Source organism: Microtus ochrogaster, chromosome 21 (genome assembly GCF_000317375.1).
Source record: "Microtus ochrogaster isolate Prairie Vole_2 chromosome 21, MicOch1.0, whole genome shotgun sequence".
In the NCBI taxonomy this organism is placed as follows: domain Eukaryota; kingdom Metazoa; phylum Chordata; class Mammalia; order Rodentia; family Cricetidae; genus Microtus; species Microtus ochrogaster.
Window position 1 is genome coordinate 30,092,925 of NC_022022.1, and position 23,626 is coordinate 30,116,550.

Sequence of the window (23,626 nt, forward strand, 5' to 3'; positions counted from 1 at the left end):
CAGGGCACACCATTTTAGTTGAAAATGCTCCTTTTGGTGCTTCTGGATTGGGGAGACTAGAAAAAGCACAATTGGGCATTGTCTCACTGACAGATAATACAGCCAAGAGATTGATTTCAGAGTGTCTGTGGGCCATGAGGAACAACTGAAAAATATGTTATTTTAAGGAGAATAGTCAGTGTCTCTGATTTAAGGAGAGTAATCAATCTCAGGGAAATTGGATTTTGCCATGATTTTAAATAATCAATTGTTTATTACAATAAGCTAATCACTTCTGGAATCCAGTCCGAGTCACACTGAAGAAACATGCCCTCTGATCCAGACATCATCTCGGAGAGTCACCAGAATCTTTGGAAAATTCATTCTCTTAAGGTCAAGGGACAACAATCTGTGACCTCAACACAAAAGGGCACATCTCACCGGTTTTGTAGACATACACAATACATAGATACATGGAGCATCTCAAAGAGGCAACTGAAAAACGGAAAAAAAGAAAATACTTGATGGTAACCATATGTGGCTCCCATGTCCTTCTGAGTGATGTCCAGAGTTAAGCACACACGCTAGTGCGCCTGTTCAAAAGGGACATTTCCTTTCAATTCGGCTGCTTCAGAGAACAGAAATAAAAGCCACATATTCAGGCAAACTTCTTCAATATAGCAGCTGAGCTGGCTGCTGGGAGGGATGAGTGATGGATGTGGAAACTTCTGTGTTACCTGGGCCAGGGACAAAGTGCATTGCCCCTTTATTACCCAGAACTGCACATGGCTGGGTGAACACACCCAAATCTCTGCATGAAGATGATTCTTGGAAGGCACACGGCACCTTGCAAGGCACTCAAACAAGATGCTGACCATCATTTTGAGATGAACAGGAAGGAAACCTTCCTGTCCCTGGAACTGCACCCTCCCCAGCTGCCCATGGAAACACTTGTGGGCATGCTCACCTACCCTGAAACCCGGCACCCCATTCCTTGTCTTCCACGGTGGACGCCAGTGCGAATGCATCGGTCTTCACGCTGGACATGCCAGATTCCTTATCCTGTGCGGCTGGTTCCTTCTCAGAGAGATTCAGAATCTCTCGGTCACCACTCTCGTCACAGTCTTTAGGGTTATTTTTCAAATCTGTATTTGTAGTTCCTAGGATAAATGCAAAAATATCATCTTTTTCTCAATAAAATCTATTAATGAAACTATAACTCACAACTTCAACATAGAGCAGACAGAAGAAAGAAAGAAGGCAGGTTAGTTGAAAATGGAAAAACATGAATCTTCATTACAAATAATAAGTTCTCGGTTTAGTTTATATTTATTTCTTTATTTACTTTTGGAGACAGTGTCTTGCTGTGTAGGTCTGGTGCAGAACTCACTATGTAGACCAGGCTGGCCTCACACTCACAGACATCTGCCTGTCTCTGCCTCCCAAGTGCTGGGATTAAAGGTGCACACCACAATACCTGGCATGCTTTGGAAATATTTTAATTCACAAATATTTTATTCAGAAGCATTTAAAAACTCATCTCCCCAAACCTCCCATCTCATTGGCATCGGCTGTGTCTACTCACAACCATACCCTTCTCACTTGCTCCTGGAAGGCAGAAGCAGGAGAAACACAAAGTCAAGGTTACACAGTGACATTCTCAAACAGTGAGTGAATCTCATCTTGTTTATTTGTGAAGGAGAGAAAGGAGATAAAGTTCTGCATGCTGAAAGTTAGCTGAAAAAATGCAAAGTTCTTGAAAGTAGTTATTTTTCTTTTCTAGCGTGAGTAACAAGGAAAAGTGTGCAGAGCTCATCTCTACCCACAGTCTGGCCAAACGTGGCTCTAAGACTCCACGTCTGATCACGCTGTTGTTGGAACCATGTTATGTGACTCGTACGACAAGGGTACCTAAGATCCTTGGGCAGATCTGGTACGAAACCCGATTCTGCTACCACCAGCGCGGTGTCTTCAAAAAGAGTAAATAAAAGTTTCTGAACTCCACCTTCTGTCCAGACTGTCAAGACTAGTGTTCTCCTTGCACAGGGATCATGAGGTCACAGTTAATGGAAAAGGTAGTTCTATTGTATTCGATGCACTGTTAACTGATTACACGATAAACTATAATGTCAGGTAAGATCTCCAAAAAAGGTTACAGTGATATATGCACCTGGCATGAACAGGTAGCATATATGAAGAGACTGTATAGAATAATTTCGCGCATGCCAAACTCTGAGCAGACTGTAGGCACAGCACTGAGAGGGTGCATGTGAGCGGAAAGGGCCAGGCCTACAAAATGAAAAATGATTTCAAAAGCAGAGCATTTGAGCAAAAAGGCAGAAAAGGTGATACTTTTGTGTCTGGGTAGTCAAGTCTATAATTTTTGCATTGTGCCTCTGCCTTACTTTCATTCGTGCAATGTAATGAGTAAATACGTAAGTGTCAGGAATATTCCTTATGCTGGCCTAGAATTATAAAAATATGAATTTACTGGGAAGTTATCTTCTAAAGCTTTTGAAGATGACACTGTTGTCCATGCATTTTTCTTTCTTGGTATCCAAGCGGGACTTACCATGGGTGATCCCAGCGTTGGATTTAGTGACTCCAGGATGGAATGTAATCCCACTGTAGGTAGGAAATCCGTAGTGCGGGAAGCCATACCCTGAGGCAGCAAGGAGACAAAGGGGACGTGAGAAGACCGTTAGCCGACTGCGCACGTGCTCAGGGGAGCATGCCTTTGTGTGGGGCAGTGCCAGTTTACAGGGCTTTGCCCGAGTCACCGAAGGAAAGACGGTTGAATTCCACTGTGGCAACACAGGACTGCCCAGGCTGGCAGCTTGGAGAGTTAATGCTGAGAAGGGCCTTTCTTCCCAGATGAAGGGGAAAAAGTACTTACACCAAGACTTAGAGGTCCATTAAAATAACTAAACAAGATGACCCCTGATGAGAACAACCCAAATACAATAATATACTGATGGAAAAAAAGACCGCCACTTTCTTTTTCATTATTTTTGGTGGAACAATGGACTGATAAGGCTCTTCAGAGGAGCAGCCAGCACTCGGCACCACACACTCTGACAGGACAGTTTAAAGCAATTACAAGTTATCTGGAATAAAGGGAAAGCCATGCTGCACAGCTGAGCACAGCACAGCTCAGCACAGCACATTACTCAGAAAACAGGAAGCAGCACTCAGGTCAGTTATGCTATAGGGTTGGTTTTCACTCCTCCAGTACGAGTCATTAAACTTGCTACTTGGTTATGCTTCCACAAGAACTGCATCAGCACGAGGAAATGCTCGAGCTAACATCAGGAACAGAGCAGCTGCCATTCTACATTCACAATCATGGTGTAATGATAATAAAAATCTAGTATCAATAGATGGCTGGAGCTCATAAATATTTACTGGCAAAGCTAGAGGCAGGTCATCCACATACCATCACTGTGCCTTTCTGCTAACTCTCCAGTGGGGGTTTTTCTGACTCAATGTTTTACAATGTAGTGTCTACAGTCTGCAGTATCATGTGGAGTTTATAATACACATCACCCCGGTAATAGGTATGACAAACATCTTAATGTTTCCCACAACAGCAGAACAGCCCCTCTAAAAAAGGGGAAGGGGAAATACTCAAAACTTATTTGAGAAAGCTATCTTCTAGATGAATGCTTCAGCTGACTGACCCTTCTTACAGGTTTGGGGGTTATCCATGGATTGTGCTGAGACCCATGGTCCAAGACCCTAGAATTGCAGATGCACACAGACCTATGGTAAAGCTCGCAGTGTAAAAGACAGGAGACAACCGACAACAGCTCACAGTAACGGGGCAGTTAGAACAATAGGCTGTAGTAACAGTTTGGGACATGTGGTCTCTCTTGTCAAGACAATGGTAATATTTTTAGACTAAAGCTGACCGCGGATAACTGAAACCACAAAAAGTGAAACTGGATGGGGGAGTAGCTACTGTACTGTAAGATAAACACCGATTTCTTTGTCAAAATTTTACATTTGTAGGAAAATTTCCATTAATTTGAAATCTCATAACTAGCAACATCACCGTCACTCAAGCAGCAGACATGCTTGGAAACCTGGGAAAGAAAACTGTCGCTCACCAACATGAAAGAACTTTAGACAGAAGAGCCTTTTCTCGTACCTGGGCCGGGACTTCCGGTACTCCCTCCGCCACCACCACTGCCGAACATGCCACCACCGCCCGCTCCGGCTCCACTGCCACCACCGCCGAAACTGTCCGAGAAGTTGGGCATGAGCTTCTGGCGCTTCCTCTGCACTTCCTCTTTGTCTGTATTTACAGGAAGGGAAACCAGAGGGGAAAGATGGATCAGGTTCTACCACCAGCCACAGAGAGACTATTGATTCTCATGATATTTTTAAATGCCTTACAGGAAAATGGAAGGCGCCCAAGGAGGAAGCATGGTATTTACTCCAATGGGCATGAAGACTAAAAGTGAGCCTCGGCAACCGCAGCACAGCACACACCCAACCTCTCCCAAGTTCCCAGTGTTAGCAAGTGGGTGAAAGATCCAATTGATCTTCAAAATTTAGATAACCTGAAGATGCACTCTTCAAAGAGTACTTTTATTTATTTATACTGAGACAGGGTCTCACCATATAGCCCTAGCTGCCTGGATCTCACTATGTAGACCAGGCTGGCCTCAAACACACACAGACTCAATTGCCTCTGTCTCTTGAGCCCTAGGATTAGAGGTGTGCACCGCCATATGCAGCTGACATCCTCAACAGTTGTTCTTGCTCACCTAAGACAATGACGACCCAGTTAATGTGCATGATGGATTACACTGAATTAGGTGCTGGGATCAGGGGCACAGCAGGGTGTCTTTGCTGTCGAGGACCCTCTATCTCAATTTGAAGGCAGAGAGATTTAGTGGGCACTGTGATGGTATGCATATAAAAACACAGTGGTCTGCCAAATATCTGTAAAGACCAAGGACCTGATGTCAGAAGAACAGGGGGTATTCTTTCACAATAGTGAGAGTGAGATGGGGTAGAGCCCGGAAACACAGAGAAGGGTTACAGGTTCTGGAGGTGACTGATGGTTTGGGCCCTAGAGTCTCAGACTCAAACACAGAGGCCTGTCCAGGTCTAGATGCCTCGAGACTTTGGTTTGCTGCTCTGCATGGGGTTCTCTATTTCTTGTTTCTCACTGCCTGTGCTCCTCATGAGCACAGATGTCCTCCATAATTCTGTTACTGCCATGTGACCACCATCTGCAATGCCCTCCGTTCCATCATGGCCTGTGTGGCCATCAGCACTACGCTTTCAGGCCTGCCACTGTGTGGGGTCTGCCGCCGTGTCACTGTGTGTGGAGGGGACCTGCCGCAGTGTCACTGTGTGTGGGATCTGCTGCTGTGCCACTGTGCTCCTGTTCCTTTGCAGTCCGCCAGTTTCCTAGCAGACACTCCATTGTTTCCTTTGTCTTGGGGGCTCAGAAGTGAAGGTGGCTTTTTGTTTACATTAAACAGTCCCTGTGGTTTTCTCTATCCAGTGAACAGGCCAATCGTAACAATTGTCCTGTGTCGGACTTTTCAATGCCAGTTTTCATGACGGTTTATGTTAAGAAAGATCTTCACTTTTCTAGTTCCATGGCTGTTTCCATCACCCATGGTGAGGCACAAGGTTGGTGCTTCTGGACTATTAGGGGGAAAGCAGAGTAGCATGGTGGACTGCTAGTCCCTTTAAAGTCAGAGCTGGTCACACCAGGATGGTTATGAAGAAAACCATAGCTTTCTAGCTATGAAAGGAGTGAGCTTGGGGGAAGACACTCTGGCTACTTCCAAACTAAAGATTTGTAGAAAGGATCATAAAGTTTCCCCACTAGTTACACCATAACTAACACCTAGATTCACTTAGACAGCCTATAAACTGTTGCTCTTACATGGAATATTAGTCCACTGTAGGAACATGAAACACAATGGGTAACTTACTCATCTTTAGAAATACTATTTTTAATAAAAGACACCCCAGCCCATGTGTGAGGGGGCGTGGTTTGCCCACGGCATGCATGTGGAGGTCAGCGGTGAACCTTGGGTGCTGGTCCTCGCTTCCCACCTTGCTTGAGACCAGCTCTCTTTGCTGCTGTGCATCCCAGACTAGCTAGCTGCTGAGTGTCTGAAGATTCTCCTGCATCCATTTTTCATCTTCCTGTGGGGACACTGAGGTTACCGTCACTCACGCTATGTGTCTGGCTTCTGAGCTCAGGTCCCAGTGCTTGTATGGCAAATGTTCTACCCACTGAGCTGTCTTCCCAGCTCAAATGTTGTTTGCTGATATGGTTCAAGCAAAGAGGTTTCACATTTACTGTGTATTCCCTTTTGAAGTAGAGATGCCTTACTTTTCACCATGAAATCAAAGTTTTTAAATGTTTGTTTTTGTTTATGTATCTGTGAGTGTAAGCCGCAAGTAAGCAGGTACCTGTTTAAGCCAGAAGAGGGTGCTGTCTCCCACAGCTAGAGTTACAAGCTGCTGTGAACTGGCATATGTAGGTGCTGGAGACAGATTTCATGTCCTCTGAAGGCAATGAGCATTCTGAACTGCTCAACCATTTCTCTAGTCTCCAAATTCAAATTTTTAAGAGATAATTTTCAAAATATAAGCTATACCATTGCCAGGATTATTTCAGTGACAAGACCCTAATTTAGAAAATGCTGCAGGACGACCTTCACAAATGAGCCTTCACATCTCAGGTTTCAAATCCCCCCCCCCCCATGCTTCACTCAGTCTCTCGGCTGCTTTCCCGGGTGCTTCACAGGGCATATCGCTAGTGCAAGCTCTAGAAGGAAGCTCAGGCCATGTCTGCAGAATCTCCTCCCACAGAGAAGGAAGCTGAAGCTGGGGTGGCTAAGTGACTTTCTCATCATAGGACCGAGAGGTCAGACCCAGGGTCTGGTGACTTTTCATCACAGCAGACTCCTGCTTTGTGGGCAACACTTCAAGATAGTGCTGCTCGTAACACCTCATTAAGATTGACCGTAGAGAAGAGCTGGTGATGTTGCAGTACAGAGAGAGAAGTCCAGCCTCTGCCAGCCGATCCTGCACGTGCACCTTGAAATCACCTCAGCCTCAGTTTCTCTGGAAAATGCCTGTATTTAGCTTGGTCATGTCATTCATAGCTTTAAACGTGACTGTTCTCCATCCCGACTTCCAGTTTCTCCTACTGAACACTCAGTGCAGAAGGTCCTTGAGCATCTTCTCACCCCATAACCACCTCTCGCTTGGTTATTTTGTCTCCTTGATCTCGCTGTCCCCAAGAAGTGTTTGTAAGATGAGGTATCAATAAATGACTCCAAAGGACACAGAGTTCAGGGTGGCAATGGGAGGGCAATGTTTCGTATACTCCTAATGCCTTAATTCATGGATCTAATGTATTGTTAGCCTTCTTCGTTATATTTGTGCCCACATGGTAACTCTGAAACCTCAATTTTAGGGTTCTGAAACCCCTTTCTAGCTTCCTCAGGCCCCAGGCATAGGTGTGGTGCACAGATACACCAACAGGCAATGGTGCCTATACATTAGAAAGAAAAAATATTAAAAAAACAAAACAAGGAAATCTATAATCTCCAATTAAGAGTTCTAATATAATAACCTGATCGTAATACATGCACGGCAGCCATTCTCTCTTTGGAGTTGTGACCACTTCTATTTCTCCAGATAATTCTTATATTGTTTGCTTTCTATGGAGCTGTATCTGTATTTGTGAGGGCCTAGATGGTGTGTGTTGGAAGTCTGTCGATGACACTGGATCTTCAGAGAACCCTGTCCTCTAAGCCAGGCAGTAGAAAGCCCCTGCTCTGCTGAGGTGGAGTGCTGAGGAAGCTGGGCCTCCACTAGTGCACTCTGCTGATGCAGACACCGCCAGAAAAGGCGGTCCGGGAGTCCAGCCTGGGACATCCCTAGGCTCACGTCCTGTGTGGCTAACCTGTGCTTTCTTTTCTTGTTCTCATCATTCTGCATCAGCAAAGATAACATTATTTTGAAGGCATATTTCACAAGGTGAATTCTACTTTTTTCTCCTATTTTCAGAGGGCAGGGCCTCAGGTACAGCATGGGTTTTCATATTGCCTTGTGTGGGCAGAAGGATCTAGAAGACTTCAGGCCAGGAAGGAAGTAGGCCAGCCACGGAATGTACCATACATCTGACCCAGCAGCAGCCGGTCATACCTCAGAAAGAAATATGAACTCTCACAAATGCTTTCGAAATGGTTCTGCCACAGAGGTTCTTGAATACCACCGTGCTTTGCCCTCAGGGAAGCAACACCGGGGGTCCCCAGTGTGGCTGCCCCTCTGGACCCAATCTCAGCCAGAACCCTGCATCTGGGGACAGTCAAGCTGCTGACCTAACCGACACTGGGATCTGGCCTCTGATTGGCCTTCTCCCTACACTTGGCCTGAACTGAAACATGTTTACACGGAGCTTCTCTTTCACCCTCACACTTTTCTCCCTTGACCCTCCTATCCACTTAGCCACACTCTAAGTTCCCACCTGAGACTCTGAGCCTCTCTTTCACTTCCTGCACCCGAGGCCCGGGTCTCCAGAGCACCTCCATGGCAGTGTCAGCTGGATGCTCACTCCCAGGCACTGGGACCTGTCTGAACACTTCCGAAGCACCACTGGATTTTTGCATCCATCCGCCTGTGCCATCCCAGACAGCACGCGGGCAGGCCTAGCCATCACTCTAGCGTCCATGTAGAACCCTTCAGACTACACACACTCCAGCGCCGGGGTCTGGCCTCCCTCACCAGCTTCAGCCCTCTTCATCTCAGCACTCAGATCATCTCTCCCGGGACAAACACAAGGTGCCACACTTCTGCCCTCGTTGTCTATTTTATAAAGCCAGGGAGCCTTGATTTTATTCATCCTCAATAATACCCCAAATGCTTCTGACTGAAGAAGACGATTTTGGATCATGGGATTCCAGGGTTATCTCCACAACTTCATATGGTTTGTGGATGCTTCTGCTTTGGGTACTTACTATAAATGGAAAACTAGGGTTACAGCTCAACAGTAGAGCTGGCGCTCATTCCATGACCTCAATACATTATCCTCTGGTCTTTAAAAATAAACCCTTCACTCCCAGACAGCAGAGTCTAAACAACCCAGGTACCTTTGATTTCAGGGTAGTAGAGGAAGGGTTTCGGTTCACTTGTTTCCAAGTCCGATTTCCTCCGAAGCTGAACAAATACAGAAGCTGGTTTTGTAATGTTGACATCCTTATACTTTGGAGTTTTGAAGACAATGGCAAACTGTAGGGTACAAAAAACCACAAACATTGGTGTAGGGTATTTGTTTTCTGGTGGTGGTGAGCACCAGGCACGTTCTGTATACATACATTTATACTCTAGGCTTAAATAAAGTGTGATGAAATCCAGCATCTATCTATCTATCTATCTATCTATCTATCTATCTATCTATCTATCTATTCATTATTTATTTATTTATTTGAAATAATGTTTCTCTGTTTAACAGTCCTGGCTGTCCTGGAACTTGTTCTGTAGACCAGGTAGTCCTTGAGCTTACAGAGATCTGCTTGCCTCTGCCTCCCAAGTGTTGGGATTAAAGACCTGCACTACCACAGCCCAGCATACGTTTTTATTATATTGCCCCTGTGAAAGTAAAACCCAACAGTATGCTGGTTAATTATCCTAATTACTACATCTTAGTTATTTCTCTTTCAAATTGCATTAAACACCTCCAAGATCATACAGGGCAGCACGTGAAGGACTGGGTGTGGAAGCAGATGGGATCGGGGCCACCACTGTCAGCCTGAAGCCAGACATGCCACGGGAAGTAACGCTGGGCTGGAGGCGTCATGTACTAATCTGGGGTCGTACTCAAACAGTCAGGCACTGGACATACTCAGTTTCGTCTTTTCTATGTTTATATTCACAACAGCAAGGTCTTATAAAATATAGGAGAAGCACAGTGGCACACACAGACAACTCTCACATTCAGGCACCTCTTCAGTGCAGATTCCTGGAGGGAGCTGCTGTCATTTTCTCAGGCTTCCTGGGCATGTGAACACTGAACTGTTTTTATATACAGCATGTCCTCAATCAATGACCTCATAAGTCTTAGCACTGTTTCAGGTCTCTGTTTGGGCACAGACTCCCCTTTTCTAGTAACTGCATGATATTCCATCACATCGACAGAGGTCATTCTTCAGCATGGTCATCTAAGCAGCTGGAGACCCCGGCTCCTCAGGATGGCATCCGTCTCAGCCTCCTTCCCTCAGGCTTTGCCGTAATGGTGAATACTGAGACATTTGCAAGGGAGGAGCTGAGGGCCACTGCCTTCAGCACCTGGACAGCAGACACCCACGAGGCGCCATGCCAGGCTCTCTGAGCCAATGTTCTAGCAGCACCTTGCCCGTAGCTCTATGTTTGGGCACTTCTCTAGAAGAGCCATAAAAATAGCCCGCTGTATGGATGCTAAAGAGACTTATGACGGTCTCTTTTTCAGTATGCGGAAACAGAGCACTGAATTTCACTGAGGCAGAACATGTATTAAAATAAAACCCACAGTATCGACCCACCTACCTGCCTATGAACATCCGTGGGGGAAAAGTCTCCAAATCCTTCCCAAATTCCACCATTTTCTTCCTCTTCATAAAACCGAATCTGGATGTCATCTGCAAACGGTCACATGCAGGCATATGACTGCAATGGGTGTAGCAACGTTGACGAGCATGCTAGCAAATGCGGCTGGCACATAACTCTACCTCACGCAAATGTAAATGCTTTGAAAAGAATGAGTAGCAGGAGATTTGCACCATTTAAAGTCTTCACAGATCACTGACTCCACTAAATACATGCTATTTACTCTGGGAATGGGATTTACTATTTATTCACAGTGGCAGAGTATTAGATTTGCCCAATCCATTTAGCTCTGTCTTAGTCAACATATAAACCTTCCATTTCTCCACCCTCAAACTACCTCATTTCTGGGAAACTTGAAGGATGGAAGATTATCAGAGCCCGTAGGTGTGACTCAGCCTGGTATGGAGATGTACGCTGTAACACTTGACATAAATGACGCTGTCCTCAGTGCTTTACATGTAAATATGAACTCATCTAGTCCTCAAACCAGTCCTGGGATGTAGGTGTACTAGTGCTGTCCTCGTTTGCAGAAAGAATCTGTGGTCTATTGGTGTGTGCATATGCGTGGGAGTACACGTGTATGTTACAAGCACATCCAGAGCTCAGGGGGTAACTTATGGAAGGTGGTCCACTCCTTCCACCACGGCGATCCCAGGGGTTGCACTCAGGTTGTCAGGCCTGACAGCAAGTGCCCTTACTTCTGTGCTACCTTGCCAGCCTCAGATCATGTCTTGAGTCAGTTACCCAAGGAGGAATGGCTGAGAAGTGAGGGAGTCAGGATGTAAGCATCACAGAGGCAGGGCCCCAGCTCTTACAGTCTCTACTGTCCTATCGCCACATACGACTTTCCTGACTCCCTACTAAGCAACTGGTTTAAATACCACGATGCCCATATCCTCTTGTGAGGAAACCAAGATTTGTTTTTAACCCTCTAGTCACAGATTCTAGTTCAACAGAACCATGACATGCAATTCAGGCTGGCATCTCTCTGACTGTACTTCTCAGTTCTTATGCAGGACCATACTACTGACTGGTGAAAGTTGGTATGTCTATGTTAATATAATTTTAGATATATTAGGATTGAATAAACCATCTCACTGTTTTCTGATCCAGTTCTTTGCCTTTGAATAGGTTTATCCCAGACTTAGTAGAGTAGGACATCTGTCATTTTCATAGTCTGTCTGTCTGTCTGTCTGTCTGTCTGTCTGTCTGTCTCTGTTTATCCTACCTCCAACCCTTTGTTTTCCATTTTACGTATGTATGTGATAGGGAACTGCACCTGTATTACAATACTAACATTCAATTTGTCATGTTTTTATTCTAGTTGTTCAGTGTACAGCGAGCTCTCTTCTGTCCTTTGGAGGCACCTCTGCACAGCTGAACCCCTCCGTGGCTTAGCTGCCTCCTTTAGACAGAGGGACCTAACACACTGAGACCTTAGAGCCAGGACCATGGTTTGGTGACAAGACTGGCCCTGGAAATGCCACATCATATCTCTTCAAGGTGTGGTTTGTTGTTTCTAGTGGTTTCTCCCAGGGCAGGGTTGGCAGAGCAGGGACTGGTACCCAAGAGTAGGTTCTGAGCCCACCTTCTTAACCAGGCCACACACTTGCTAGCATGGGTCCCCAGACCCTCAGGTACCCCCATCTCCAGGTGCATTATGGGCAGTATTGAGAATAGTATGGTCAAGTCATTGTATCAATATGATATAGATGGTCTTCTAAGGCCTCTGATGATGAGACATTTCAGTTTAATAATAAATATTAAGAATTAAATACAAATAATTTTGCCCATGGCACATACAGCCAAGGGTCTGGAAATGAACATGACTTTGGTTCAGTTGGGTTGGGTGTAGACTGATACCAGCCATGCTGGGATTAGTTTTATGGCAACTTGATACAAGCCAGAGTCGTTTGGGAAGAGGAAAATGTCCCCATCAGACTGGCCTGTGGTGTACTTGGTTTTGGCTGATAATGTGGGAAGGCCTGGCTCACTGTGGACAGTGCCATCCCTGGGCAGGTGGGTCTGGGTTTTAAAGCAGGCAGAGCAAGCTATGAGGACCAATCCAGGGGCGGTGTTCCTCCATAGCTTCCATAGCCTCTGCATCAGATCCTGCCTCCAGGCTCCAGGTCTGAGTTCTGCCTTGTCTTCCCTGGATGATGGACTACGAACTGAGAGCTAAAATAGATTCTCTCCACCCTCAAGCTGGTTTTGATCATGACATGAGGTTTGACACAGCAGTAGAAACCCTGAGACACCAGGCTAAACAAACTTGGAACATTTATTTGTAATTTTATTTAAAATGAAGTTTGGGAAAGTAACTGCCCCTTCAGCTTTTACTAATCTCCCAATCTTGCTATAGCTAATGGCAGCAAACATCAGGAACTTCTCAGAGTGCACACCGAGGGAAATGTGCTGAGGAACCTGTGTGCGTCACCCTTCTCTTTCCCCACTGGCATCAGAGGGACACGTGGAAGGGACTGGGGAGCTCCCCCACATTACAACACAGCACAGAAATAGAAGCAGGATCTGTAATCTTATGTTATGTAAAACTCAGATAATAACAGTTACTTTAGTTTAACTGAGTACCAGGAACAAAGTTTATTAAGTGTTAGCATGCTGAGAGGCTCTATGTATAATCACTATCCTTTTACTTCGGTGGGAAATTGAACTATGTACTCAGGTTTTACAAAAACAACACATTATACATTTGAAAATGTTTCTGAGAGATCCCACAGGAAAAGGGAGAACACCCCTGGTCTACTGTGAGCAACTCCCAGAGGAACCTGACAACTACATTTCACGTCTGGAGCCTGGGGTGTACACATACCTTTCTGAACCTTGTCACAGAGAAGGTAGATTTCTTCTCCTCCGGTTACACACCCTGCTGTTCTGTCCATCCTTACGATTTTCAGGTTAGATGCATTGGGGGCCTCTGTCCGCAGGGAGAAAACAATGCACACCCTAGGTTAGCCCTGGTCTCACAAAGTTCGACAAATGAGCTCACTCCTACTGCTTTTACAAAGACACAAATAGAGCAGGAAGAGCTGCCAGTGTCCTCGGAGCACTTCCTGGGCCTGGGCCACTCACTATCCCCAAGCAGGTGAGGAGTGGATGGTGACATTTGCTTCCCTGGATGATGGTGTTTGGTTCCCCTAACACACAAGCTGATATAGAAAAAAGGTTTCCTGAGGTTTTCAGAACTGCCAGGCCAGTGGCTTGCTTCATGCTAATTTTATGCCACTTACAAAAGTCCTAAAAGTTTTAAGAAAAGTACAGTTTTTAAGCTACCTTATTTTTTATTCTACAAAGAAAAATGAAGATGTTCTGTTTCCTTTCCCCATACTAAATTAGCATTCTGTGTGGTTTGGGGCAAAGCTGCGTGTACTAGCAAGCAATATGAAGCTTCCCCTTTAAAAACTCCAACAGCTGCGTTTTAAGGTTCTCCGTTGAGTAAGAATCTTTTTTATTTGATAAACTTTTCACTTCCTGTTACACTTGTTTAAATCAGACAAATCATCTAGCTGATGCATGTGGAACACAGGCTTTTCTTGTACATCATATTCCATAACCTTTCAATGAGACTTCTGAGCTTGCAGGCTTCCTGAGGCAGCTGCTTATCAAGCGCAATGCATGGCAAACAACAGAGTTACATAGTAAGTGCTAAAGACTACGGAAAGCCCTCCACGTTCTAGTATCTACAGACCAGAAGAAATGACATACTGTTTCTTGAGTTACCTCGAAATTCCTGTCTTAATGAACGTATTACCAAGTGGGGACAAGGGCAGATAAAAATAATAATTGCCTTTTATTAATTTCTCTTTATAGCTGCCAGGGGCAAAAAAAAAATAAGGTTACTTTAAAGAGCACCAGCCAGCTATCCTACAGTCTCGTGTCCAGAAGTAAGATATCGGTGTTACACGTCAAGACATAATGCACTTTCAGAAGAAAGAACATTACAGTAGGTGTGGCCTAAGATGGACACCAAGCCTCTTCCCTAGACTGCAGTGGTCACACTTTGTAGACAATAAACTAGCACTCAAGGTGACTGTAGGCCTCACGCTTTAGTAAGCAGTAAGGCGACGCTGCCCTGCCTCAGGACGGCTACTCACTGCTGTCGTAGATGGCATCCGACACCACGGGCTCCAGCCTCCGGGTGAAGCTGCCGGTGCTGTCGGGAAGGAAGGCTGTGAACATGAGGCGCACCACACTCAGGTCCATCTCCTTGGTCTGCTGCAGAGCCGCCTGGCGGATGATTTCCTTCTCCCTGTCTAGGGTCACACAGTACAGTCTGTTCAGGCCCGGGCAGGTGAGAGTGGGAACATTTAACACAGTGTATTTTCAGAAGCCCACACAAAGATCGTCTGAAACACCAACTATTTTCCTCTAGAATCACTTCCTTAAAGGTTTTTACTGGCATAGTGACAGGCTTCAGAGAGATGTCTTCATCCCAGCAGACCAAGCCCTCAGCCCATACGCAGTCCCACAGCCTCCTGGCTCCCCTCCCGTACCTACTATTTCCCTTCTACCAACAGAATACCTTCCTCTCACTTTCACGTCCTATACACGTATGTGCAAATAATCTTAACGTGTTTATATGAAAGGGGAGAGACAGCATGTGATGTTTTGAGTCTGGCTTATTGCAGTTGACATGGTCAGTTCCTGCTGCATAGACTTCCCTGGGTATGCCTTTTTTAGTGGCTGAATAAAACTCCATTATGCATATATTATCATACTTCCTTTATCCATCACCTGTTGATGGAGAGCTAGGACTCTTTAACTTGACTCATGAATATGGCTGCAACAAACATGTATGTGCAAGTCGACATGTCTGTGTAGTATGTTGACTTAGAGTTTTGCAAGTATACACATGGCAGCTCTACTTTTGAGAACTCTCCATGCTGATTTCCTCATTTATTTATCTATTGTCATTTGCTGGCCGCAATGCCTATGTGTAGGTCAGGGCAACCTGAGGAAAGTGGTTCTCTCCTTCCGCCATGTGCTCACGGGGACCGAGTTCAGGCCCACAGAGTTTGTGAAAAGAACCTGCTGAACAACAGCAATATACAGCCGAGGGTGACCGTGCAGTTCAGCTCCTCCTGACGCCATCTCCCAAGCGCTGGGATCGTGTGCTACCCTATCTGTTTCCGTACAGTGCTGGGAATCAAACCCAGAACTGCCTACACTAGGCAAGCCCTAGGCCGCCGGCGCCCATGCCAGGCTGCAGCTGCTTGTTATCTTAATGACTGCCATTCTAATTGGGGTGAGATGGAATTCTGAAGCAACTTTACTGGTGAGGGGTGTAAAGCATTTCCTCACACTTGCTGGCTGTTTGCACTTCATCATTTGAGAGCCCTGCCCTTGTTACTTAGCCCACTCAATGACCGCATTGCTTGCTTTCCTGGAATTTAATTTTTTGAGTTTTTGATATAACCAGATATTAATATGTCAGATACATGGCCACCAGAAACTCTTTCCCATATTGGAGGCAATTTCCTTTGTTTCACAGAAGCTTTCTAATTTCATTTGTTAGTGGTTGATTTTATTTCCTGAGTAGCTGGAGCGCCTTCCAGAAAGCCCTTGCCTACCCGCCTCACAGAGCACTTTCTGTATGTTTCAGACGATCGACTCTTACGCTGAGACCTCTGATCCATGCTGAATTGATATGGTACTGGACGAGGCGGGGATCTAGTTTCCTTCTTTATGTGTGGCTATCCATTTCCCTGGCGTCACTTGTTGAACAGGCTCTTTTCTCTAATGCATATTTTGGCATCTTTCTCAAGTATCAGGTGGCTATAAATGTATTTATTGCTTAATTTTCTATTCCACTGATTTATATGTCTGTTTTCATGCCAGTTCCATGTTGTTTTTGTTACCATGGGTCTACAGTGTAACTTGAAAGCAGCAATTGTGATACCTCTAGCAATACCCTTTTTACTTCCCTATGGCTTTGGCTACCTGAGGCCTTTTGCTTCTATATGAATTTTAGGATAGTTGTCCCTTATTTCCATGAAGGATGCCATTGAGATTTTGACGTAGATTGCATTCAATCTATAGACCACCCTTGGTAACATTTTTGTGATATTAATTATGTAGACTCTGGAGCATGGAGGTCTTCCCATCTATGGTTCCCTGTTTCTTTCTTCAGTGTCTTAAAGTTTTCATTGCAAAGGCCTTTTCATATGTTAGCTTATTGCCAGGAATCTGGTTTGCTTATTTTGAAGCTATTGGCATGGCTATCACTAGACACGGTTGATATGTCTGCTGATTTCTTCTCGGCATGTTTAATACTGGTATATAGGAAAGTCACTGAGTTTTGCATGTTGAATCTGTACCCTGACACTTCATCAGACCTAAGCTTTTCCAGTGGACTCTTGAGGCTTTCTTGTATATAGGATTATATTGTCTGCAAATAGAGATATTTTGACCTCTTCCTTCCCCATTTGTATCCTTTTATTTAATTCTCTTTCCTTATTGCTGCTTTTAGACACTATGTTGAGTGAGAGTGGAGGGAACTGCATTCATCTCCCCTTCAGTACAAATACTATTGGCTATATGTCTATTGTATATAGCCTTTAGTATTCTGAAGTACAGTTCTCTTATTCCTGTTCTTTTGAAGATCATAAAGGGATGTTGTGCTTTGTCCAAAGTTTTCTGCATCTATTTAGATGACCTGCAGTTTCTGTTCTCAAGTCCATTTATGCCTTACATTGATTAGTCTTCATATGCAGAACCATTCTCTGTTCTAAGAATGAAGCCAACTTGATCATGGTCAATAATCTTTATAGTGTGTTGATGAATTGGGTTTGTATCATTTTATTAAGAACTTAATAATCCATGTTCATAATTGGATTCTTTTCTCTTTTTTCTGTTATGCTTTTATCTGGGTCTGGTATAAAGATTATACTGGCTTCAGAAGATTAATTCAGTAATGTTCCTTCCCTTTCTATTTTATGAAACAGTTTAAGGATAATTTATGTTAATTCTTCTTCAAAGATCTGGTAGAGTTTCGCTGTGATTCCATCTGGGACTGGGCCTTTTTTAGTTGGAAGACATTTTTATTACTGTTTCAATTTCATTGCTTGTTTTAGGTCTGTTTAAGTTATTTATATCTTCTTAGTTTAATATTGACATACCAAATATATCTGAATTTACCAGTTTTTGTAAGATTTTCTAGTTTTTGGAATATATGTTTTCAAGGCATGCCATAATGATCCTATGAATGTCACCTGGATCTCTGGTAATGATTCCCCATTTTTCATCTTTAATTTAATCATTTAGGTCTTCTTTTTCCTTTTGGTTAATTTGGCTTGAAATTCTGACCATTAGAAAAAATTTTATATAACAGCCCCCATTAAATTGTTCAAAATTAAAGCCATCAACGGAAACCTGCATTTTCTCTGAGTACTGTAACAACTGTCTTATGCCATCCACTCCCTGTCCTGTGAGTTTAAGGCACACACAGTATGTGAGAGAGTAGAGTGAAAAATGCCGGCTATAGCACTGGCTGCACGGAGAAGGGAAATCAGTGTGTAAAGGCTTTGTGCATGAGGGAGGTGTCTAGTGCAGAACAACTCAATTGCACTAGCCCCTTGCCCTCATGGGCTGACAGGCTGATGGACACAGTCATTCTTTTGAGACATAGTAGCCTTACGTAAGGCTGGGCAAGGTTGCTCACCTGTGAGCTGCCGGTCTCCTCCACCTTCTGCTTGTAGATAGGCAAGGTCAGAATGCACCAAGAGTCCAGGATTATAGCCCCTTATACACGCCTCTGTCATCCGTGCTTCTAGGGTTTCAAACACCTTTTTCTTGGTTACATGAAGTATGCCCAGGTTTGCAAAGCTGGAGAAATGCACGGAGATGATCAGCAAAAAGAACCAAAAGTTAAGTAGGCTGTGAGAGGAGTGGGCTTTAGTTCAGCAAAGCACACTCTGAAAAAACATACAAGCCCTCAGGTCTTACGCCACTCTGAGTTAGGCAAACATCGGAATTTGGGAATTTTACATTATGAAGGTAATATATGGCATATACCATATAACACACTGAACTGTTGCCAGGGCTGGGGTGTACAGTGTACATCTCTGCAGAGGGCACTATAACCAGTCTCACCACATGTGAGTCAGGCCAGGTCAAACTGGGTGACTGATGAGCTGGTGGACTTCACATTTTCTCCACGGTGCATGCCTACGTGTAACCTGACTTCCATCTGAAGATGGCCATCACCCTTACTTACTATGTCAGCCACGAAGGAAGGATTTAGCCTAGTAAACAATACACACATTGATGTTTTGCCACAGTCAATAGTGGGGTGAGGAACTGGGAACAGGGGACATAGAACAGCGATCCTCAAGAAAAGAGATAAAGTGACTCTTACAATTACCTGGCTTAATAAGCAGGCTGCAGGATGGGAGCCCAGTGCTCTGCAGTGGCAGACAGGTAGACTTAAGGCAAACAGAGACTAGGATTGATACAGTAACACTGGGGATACCTTTAGCTTTCTGCCAGTGATATTGGAGAAAGCCCTCAAAGGCTGGGGAAAGCTGCCATTCTCCTAGACCCATAGGGCTGGACCACTTCAAGAAGCCTCAAAATACATTAAACATCAGATTGAATATTTAGAGGGTACTTCTTTAGTAATGGTGCCAACTTGACCCTAGTCTGAGAGAGGTGGGAGAGAAAACAGAAGAGGAAGTGGAAAGGTCACAGACAGAGAAGCAGTGAACAGAAAATTTAACAGTTGGAAAGTTTATACATTTAATAAAAATCCAGAGATCTAGGAATCCTAAGAAGCTCAAGTTTATGAAGAAAACTATACCTCAGTCCTTCAAAACTGTCATGGCTCACAACTACGGATGGAGAGGAGTCAGAAACACCGCTAGACAGATTTCATACAGCAGAGCCGGGCAAGATGCACAGAGCAGCTCTTGTTGGAAACAGGTCAAGCCCTCAGATGGTGAATCAACATAAAACCAGGACATGAAAGAACACATTGTCAACCTAGGATCCTCTGCTCTTCAAAAAGCACCTTTGAACAGCAGAGATGAAGAGAAGACTTTAGACAGCAGACCGAAACGAGCCCATCAGCACCAGGTCAGCAGTAACAAGGAAAGGTAAAGGAAGTGATGCCGGCGGGGGACGGCCAGCCAGAAACCCTGACCTATAAAGCAGGATGAAGAGCAATGGATGCGAATGTGTGTCAGTCAATACAAGCTCATGGCCCTCATTTATGCAACTAACTGAAAAATTACTATTCTGTCTATGGCAAACAAACAAACAAACCACACAAAACAAATGTATTGTGGAACTTATAATGTACGTAGATGTAAAATACACGACATGACAGCCCAAGGCCCAGAGCAAGAAGTCAAAGTGTGCTGCCCTTAGGTTCACATACATACAACATGCCGTGAGATCATGCTAAGTATAGTCTTATCAGTCAAGGTGGATTTTTAGAGCAAATGACATTACCAAGGATGAAAGGAGATGAATATATCAACTAACCAAGAGAGAGTAAGAATCCTAAATATTTATACATCTGATATAAGGAAGAGCCACATTAAGGGAGGTAAAAATCTTATAACAACAAAAGGAAGACAGACATATCTATAAATGTGGTTTCAACATTCCTCTCTTGGTAACTGATAGAACTAATAGACAAAAAGCCATTAGGATACAAGGCTAGAAAAACACTTAAACATCCGGACCCAACTGATGTAGTGATATTTCATTTGTATTTTAATAAATAAAGCTTGCCTGAAGATCAGAAAAGCAAAACAGCCAGCCATGGGCTACCTCAGTCCAAAATGGTGATCCTGCTTCCTGAATCCTCAGAATGAGACTGTGTCTGAGAGCTGTCTCCTCATGTCTTATACTCCTCTCTAGGACTGGAATTTAAAGTGTGCACCACTACTGCCCAGTTACTTTAATCCCTAGTATGGCTACTGGGATTAAAGGTGTGTGTCACCACTGCCTGGTCTGTAAGGCTGAGCAGTGGGGCTGTTTTAAAAACTCACTATAAACTGATATTTATAGAGCATCTCCTAGACAAGACTGAGCATGTTTTTGAAGTAACTGTGGTTGTTATCTTAGCCGTAACATAGGCAGCAGTACATTTAAAATGATACAAATTATATAAAATATCCTCCTACCACAGTAAAATTAGATATTAATAGCCAGAAGATATTCAAGTAAGAATGTATTTAATCAAGTTTGGGAGTGCAATAATTAATTGTTGATGCTGGTAAGGGCACAATAGGTGCTTATTACAATAACTTTTACTTCAAAAATGCTTGAAAAAATTTACAATAAAATGTCAAAGAAAACAAGAATAGATTTTATTAGTATATTACAAATACAAGCACCTAAGGAATAATACAAGGAAGGCTTTAGCCACTTTAGAAAATCACTTGGCCCTTTCTTGTAAACATTGCTCTAGTAGCCAGTGTCCTTGTCATTCTGTTCCTGAATATTTACCCAAGAGAAATGAAAACTATACTCACACACAAAGAACCTTATCTCAAAGCCCTGGAAAAACCAAGTGTGCTTGGTTGTAGGCCCCAGTCCCTAAATGCATTACCACAGAGTAACTGAAAGGAAGCAAGAGCAGACGCATGGAGCAACACAGAGGACTTCAATGCACGGCGCCGAGTGAAAGGAGGCAGGCTTTGAAAGGCTGTGTGCTGTATGACTCTACGGCATGTAATTCTAAAAAGGCAAACTGTATATAAAGGAAACTCGTCAGTATTTTCAAGGCCTCTAGTGGAGGAAGGGCTGACTGCTGAGAGGCGTGCGGAGATTCTGGGGTTGGCAGCAATGCACACTTGATGTTCGTAGCCATGTGGTTATCAAAATCCACAGAAATGAACACTTGAAAGGGTTTCTACTGCAGCAATGACATTTTAAAAACAGAAAGGCCACACCCGCTAATAAAAGGGCTGGCAGCACAACCTTGCTTCTTACTCTTGTTTTCATAACATGGGAGTCTTTAGACCAGCAACATCAACATTATTTTAGAACATACTGAAAATTTGGGGGTTTTATCTAAACCTATTGAACAAACAAAGTGTTTTAACCAACTCTTCAGTTAATTCTGAGCAATGCTGAGGCTGGAGAACCTGGCTTTACACTGCTCTGCGAAATTAGACTCTCCTGGATGGAGGCATCAGTCTTAAAGAAGACCCAGGCTGACGTGACCCTGTAGCCACCAATAAACATGAAGCAGTAAGCCAGATGTTTTCATCTTCGTTGTCATCTGTTTCTGAAGTCGTGATGTGTCTGAATCCTTTGGGATTCAGTTTGGGGCTCACAAGTGGCCCCTCTTTGGCATTTGTTGTTTCAAGACTTAGTCCTTAATTTCACAGGCTTCAAACGCAGTCCTTGACCACAGTGCATACCCCAACTTGGAACGGCACACTTCTAGCCTAGGTCCACATTTGGCCAATCTTCTCCAGTCACACAGAATGACCAACCTCAATTAGTTTGAATCTCTAAAATAGGGATTTAATAACGCAGCAGTTCCACTGAGTGAGGCCAAAGGTTCACCTTTGTGCTTTATATTTATACAGCCCGCAGAGCAGTGATTCTCAACCTTCCTAATGCTGAGACCTGTTAATACATTTCTCATGTTGCTGTGACCCCCAATCATACAATTATTTTTGTTGCTACTAATAACTGTAATTTTGTTATGAACTGTAATGTAAATATCTGAGTTTTCAGATAGTCCTAGGGGTCACGACCTACAGGCTGAGAACCACTGCTTTAGTGATATATGCTCTATAACTTAGTTGTGAAAAATAAAGAACTGCACAACTCTTTCAACCCAGGTTGCCAGGAAACAAACAGGGCGTGGTGGCTGTTGGTGAATGTGGCTACACAAAGCAGAAAAGCACAGACATTTTCCACTGCATGAAAAGTTTCAAAGAACTAGAATGTTGGCGAAAAATTAACATTCTAGGTCAAAATAAAATACCAAACAGGATTTTTTTTTTAATCAAGAAAGGTGGTAAAATTTAAATAAATGAATAATAAATGAGAGGACTTATGAAAGCTAACTAAAATTTTAAAAGAATAACCCTATATTAAAATCATTAAATCCATAATCAAAACTTAAGAGATGAATGTTTTAATATTGATATAATAATCTTGAAAACAGTAATTAAACTTATTGAGAACTCAAACTGAGAAGGTGTGGGAGACACGGTAAATAAAGTGTGTGGGATCCTTCTGGTTTTGATGCCTGCAAAGCTGCGAGTCTTCTTGGTGTCTTTTTACATATCTTAATGTTTTGGACTGGTGCCTTGCTTGTGAATCTATACTCCGTGTAATATGTATTATTGAAAACAGGTTATCTTCGTTCTATTTCCAGTATTGACAAGTCTAAGAAATGACTTTGGCTGCCTTCCTAAATTTCTTGCCTACAAGTCAGAACTAAATAAACTAATCGATGTCATACCATAGAAAGACAGTGGCAAGTTTGCTCTTGCTATTTTATAGCATTAGCTAACATTGGCTCGGTCTAAAATGTTGAAGATAGAAAGTGCCCGGAGATAGTATGTCTTCCTGGTTTTGTAAAAAAAGAAATTCAAGTCTCCAAAGTCATGCAACTTGCCCCCATTTCTGTTCTGGCTCCCAGGCAACTAACATGCTGTTTTAACACCCACAAAAAAAAAAAAAAGAAAGTAAGATACAGGTCACAGAGATGAATGAATCATGAAAGAAATGGTGTCTTTTGGGAAATACTGTGGGCAGAATTTTCTCTGTTAAATACCAGATGTAAAGTGAGTACAGCCACTCTAAGGACCCCAGTGAGAAAAGCTGCTGTGGCTAGATACTATAACTCAGGTGGCATCTCCTTGATGACATCTCTCGAAGCTTTCTAACATTAGAAATTCCCACTTAGCGACAACTAAATCAAACCCCAGGGAGCAAACTCAGGAATTAGATGGTGAAATGCTTGCTAAATGAACGGTGAGCACTCTCAACTCCAGAACCACACCCTCCACTGCACTACAAGACACTG

The 23,626-nt window shown here is 43.7% G+C and overlaps 1 protein-coding gene across 2 annotated transcripts in view; it reads right to left on the minus strand.

Moving 5' to 3' along the window:
* Nfkb1 (nuclear factor kappa B subunit 1) overlaps positions 1 to 23,626 on the minus strand; it is a 115,232-nt gene that overhangs the window by 16,795 nt on the left and 74,811 nt on the right. For both annotated transcript variants that reach the window (XM_026784082.1, XM_005357324.3), the window contains exons 8-15: positions 18,287 to 18,450; positions 14,721 to 14,879; positions 13,439 to 13,543; positions 10,549 to 10,640; positions 9,117 to 9,255; positions 4,130 to 4,276; positions 2,552 to 2,641; positions 951 to 1,139 (exon numbers count right to left, since the gene is read on the minus strand). In XM_026784082.1, coding sequence (XP_026639883.1) covers positions 951 to 1,139; positions 2,552 to 2,641; positions 4,130 to 4,276; positions 9,117 to 9,255; positions 10,549 to 10,640; positions 13,439 to 13,543; positions 14,721 to 14,879; positions 18,287 to 18,450 — 1,085 coding nt within the window. The remainder of the gene's footprint in view (positions 1 to 950; positions 1,140 to 2,551; positions 2,642 to 4,129; positions 4,277 to 9,116; positions 9,256 to 10,548; positions 10,641 to 13,438; positions 13,544 to 14,720; positions 14,880 to 18,286; positions 18,451 to 23,626) is intronic.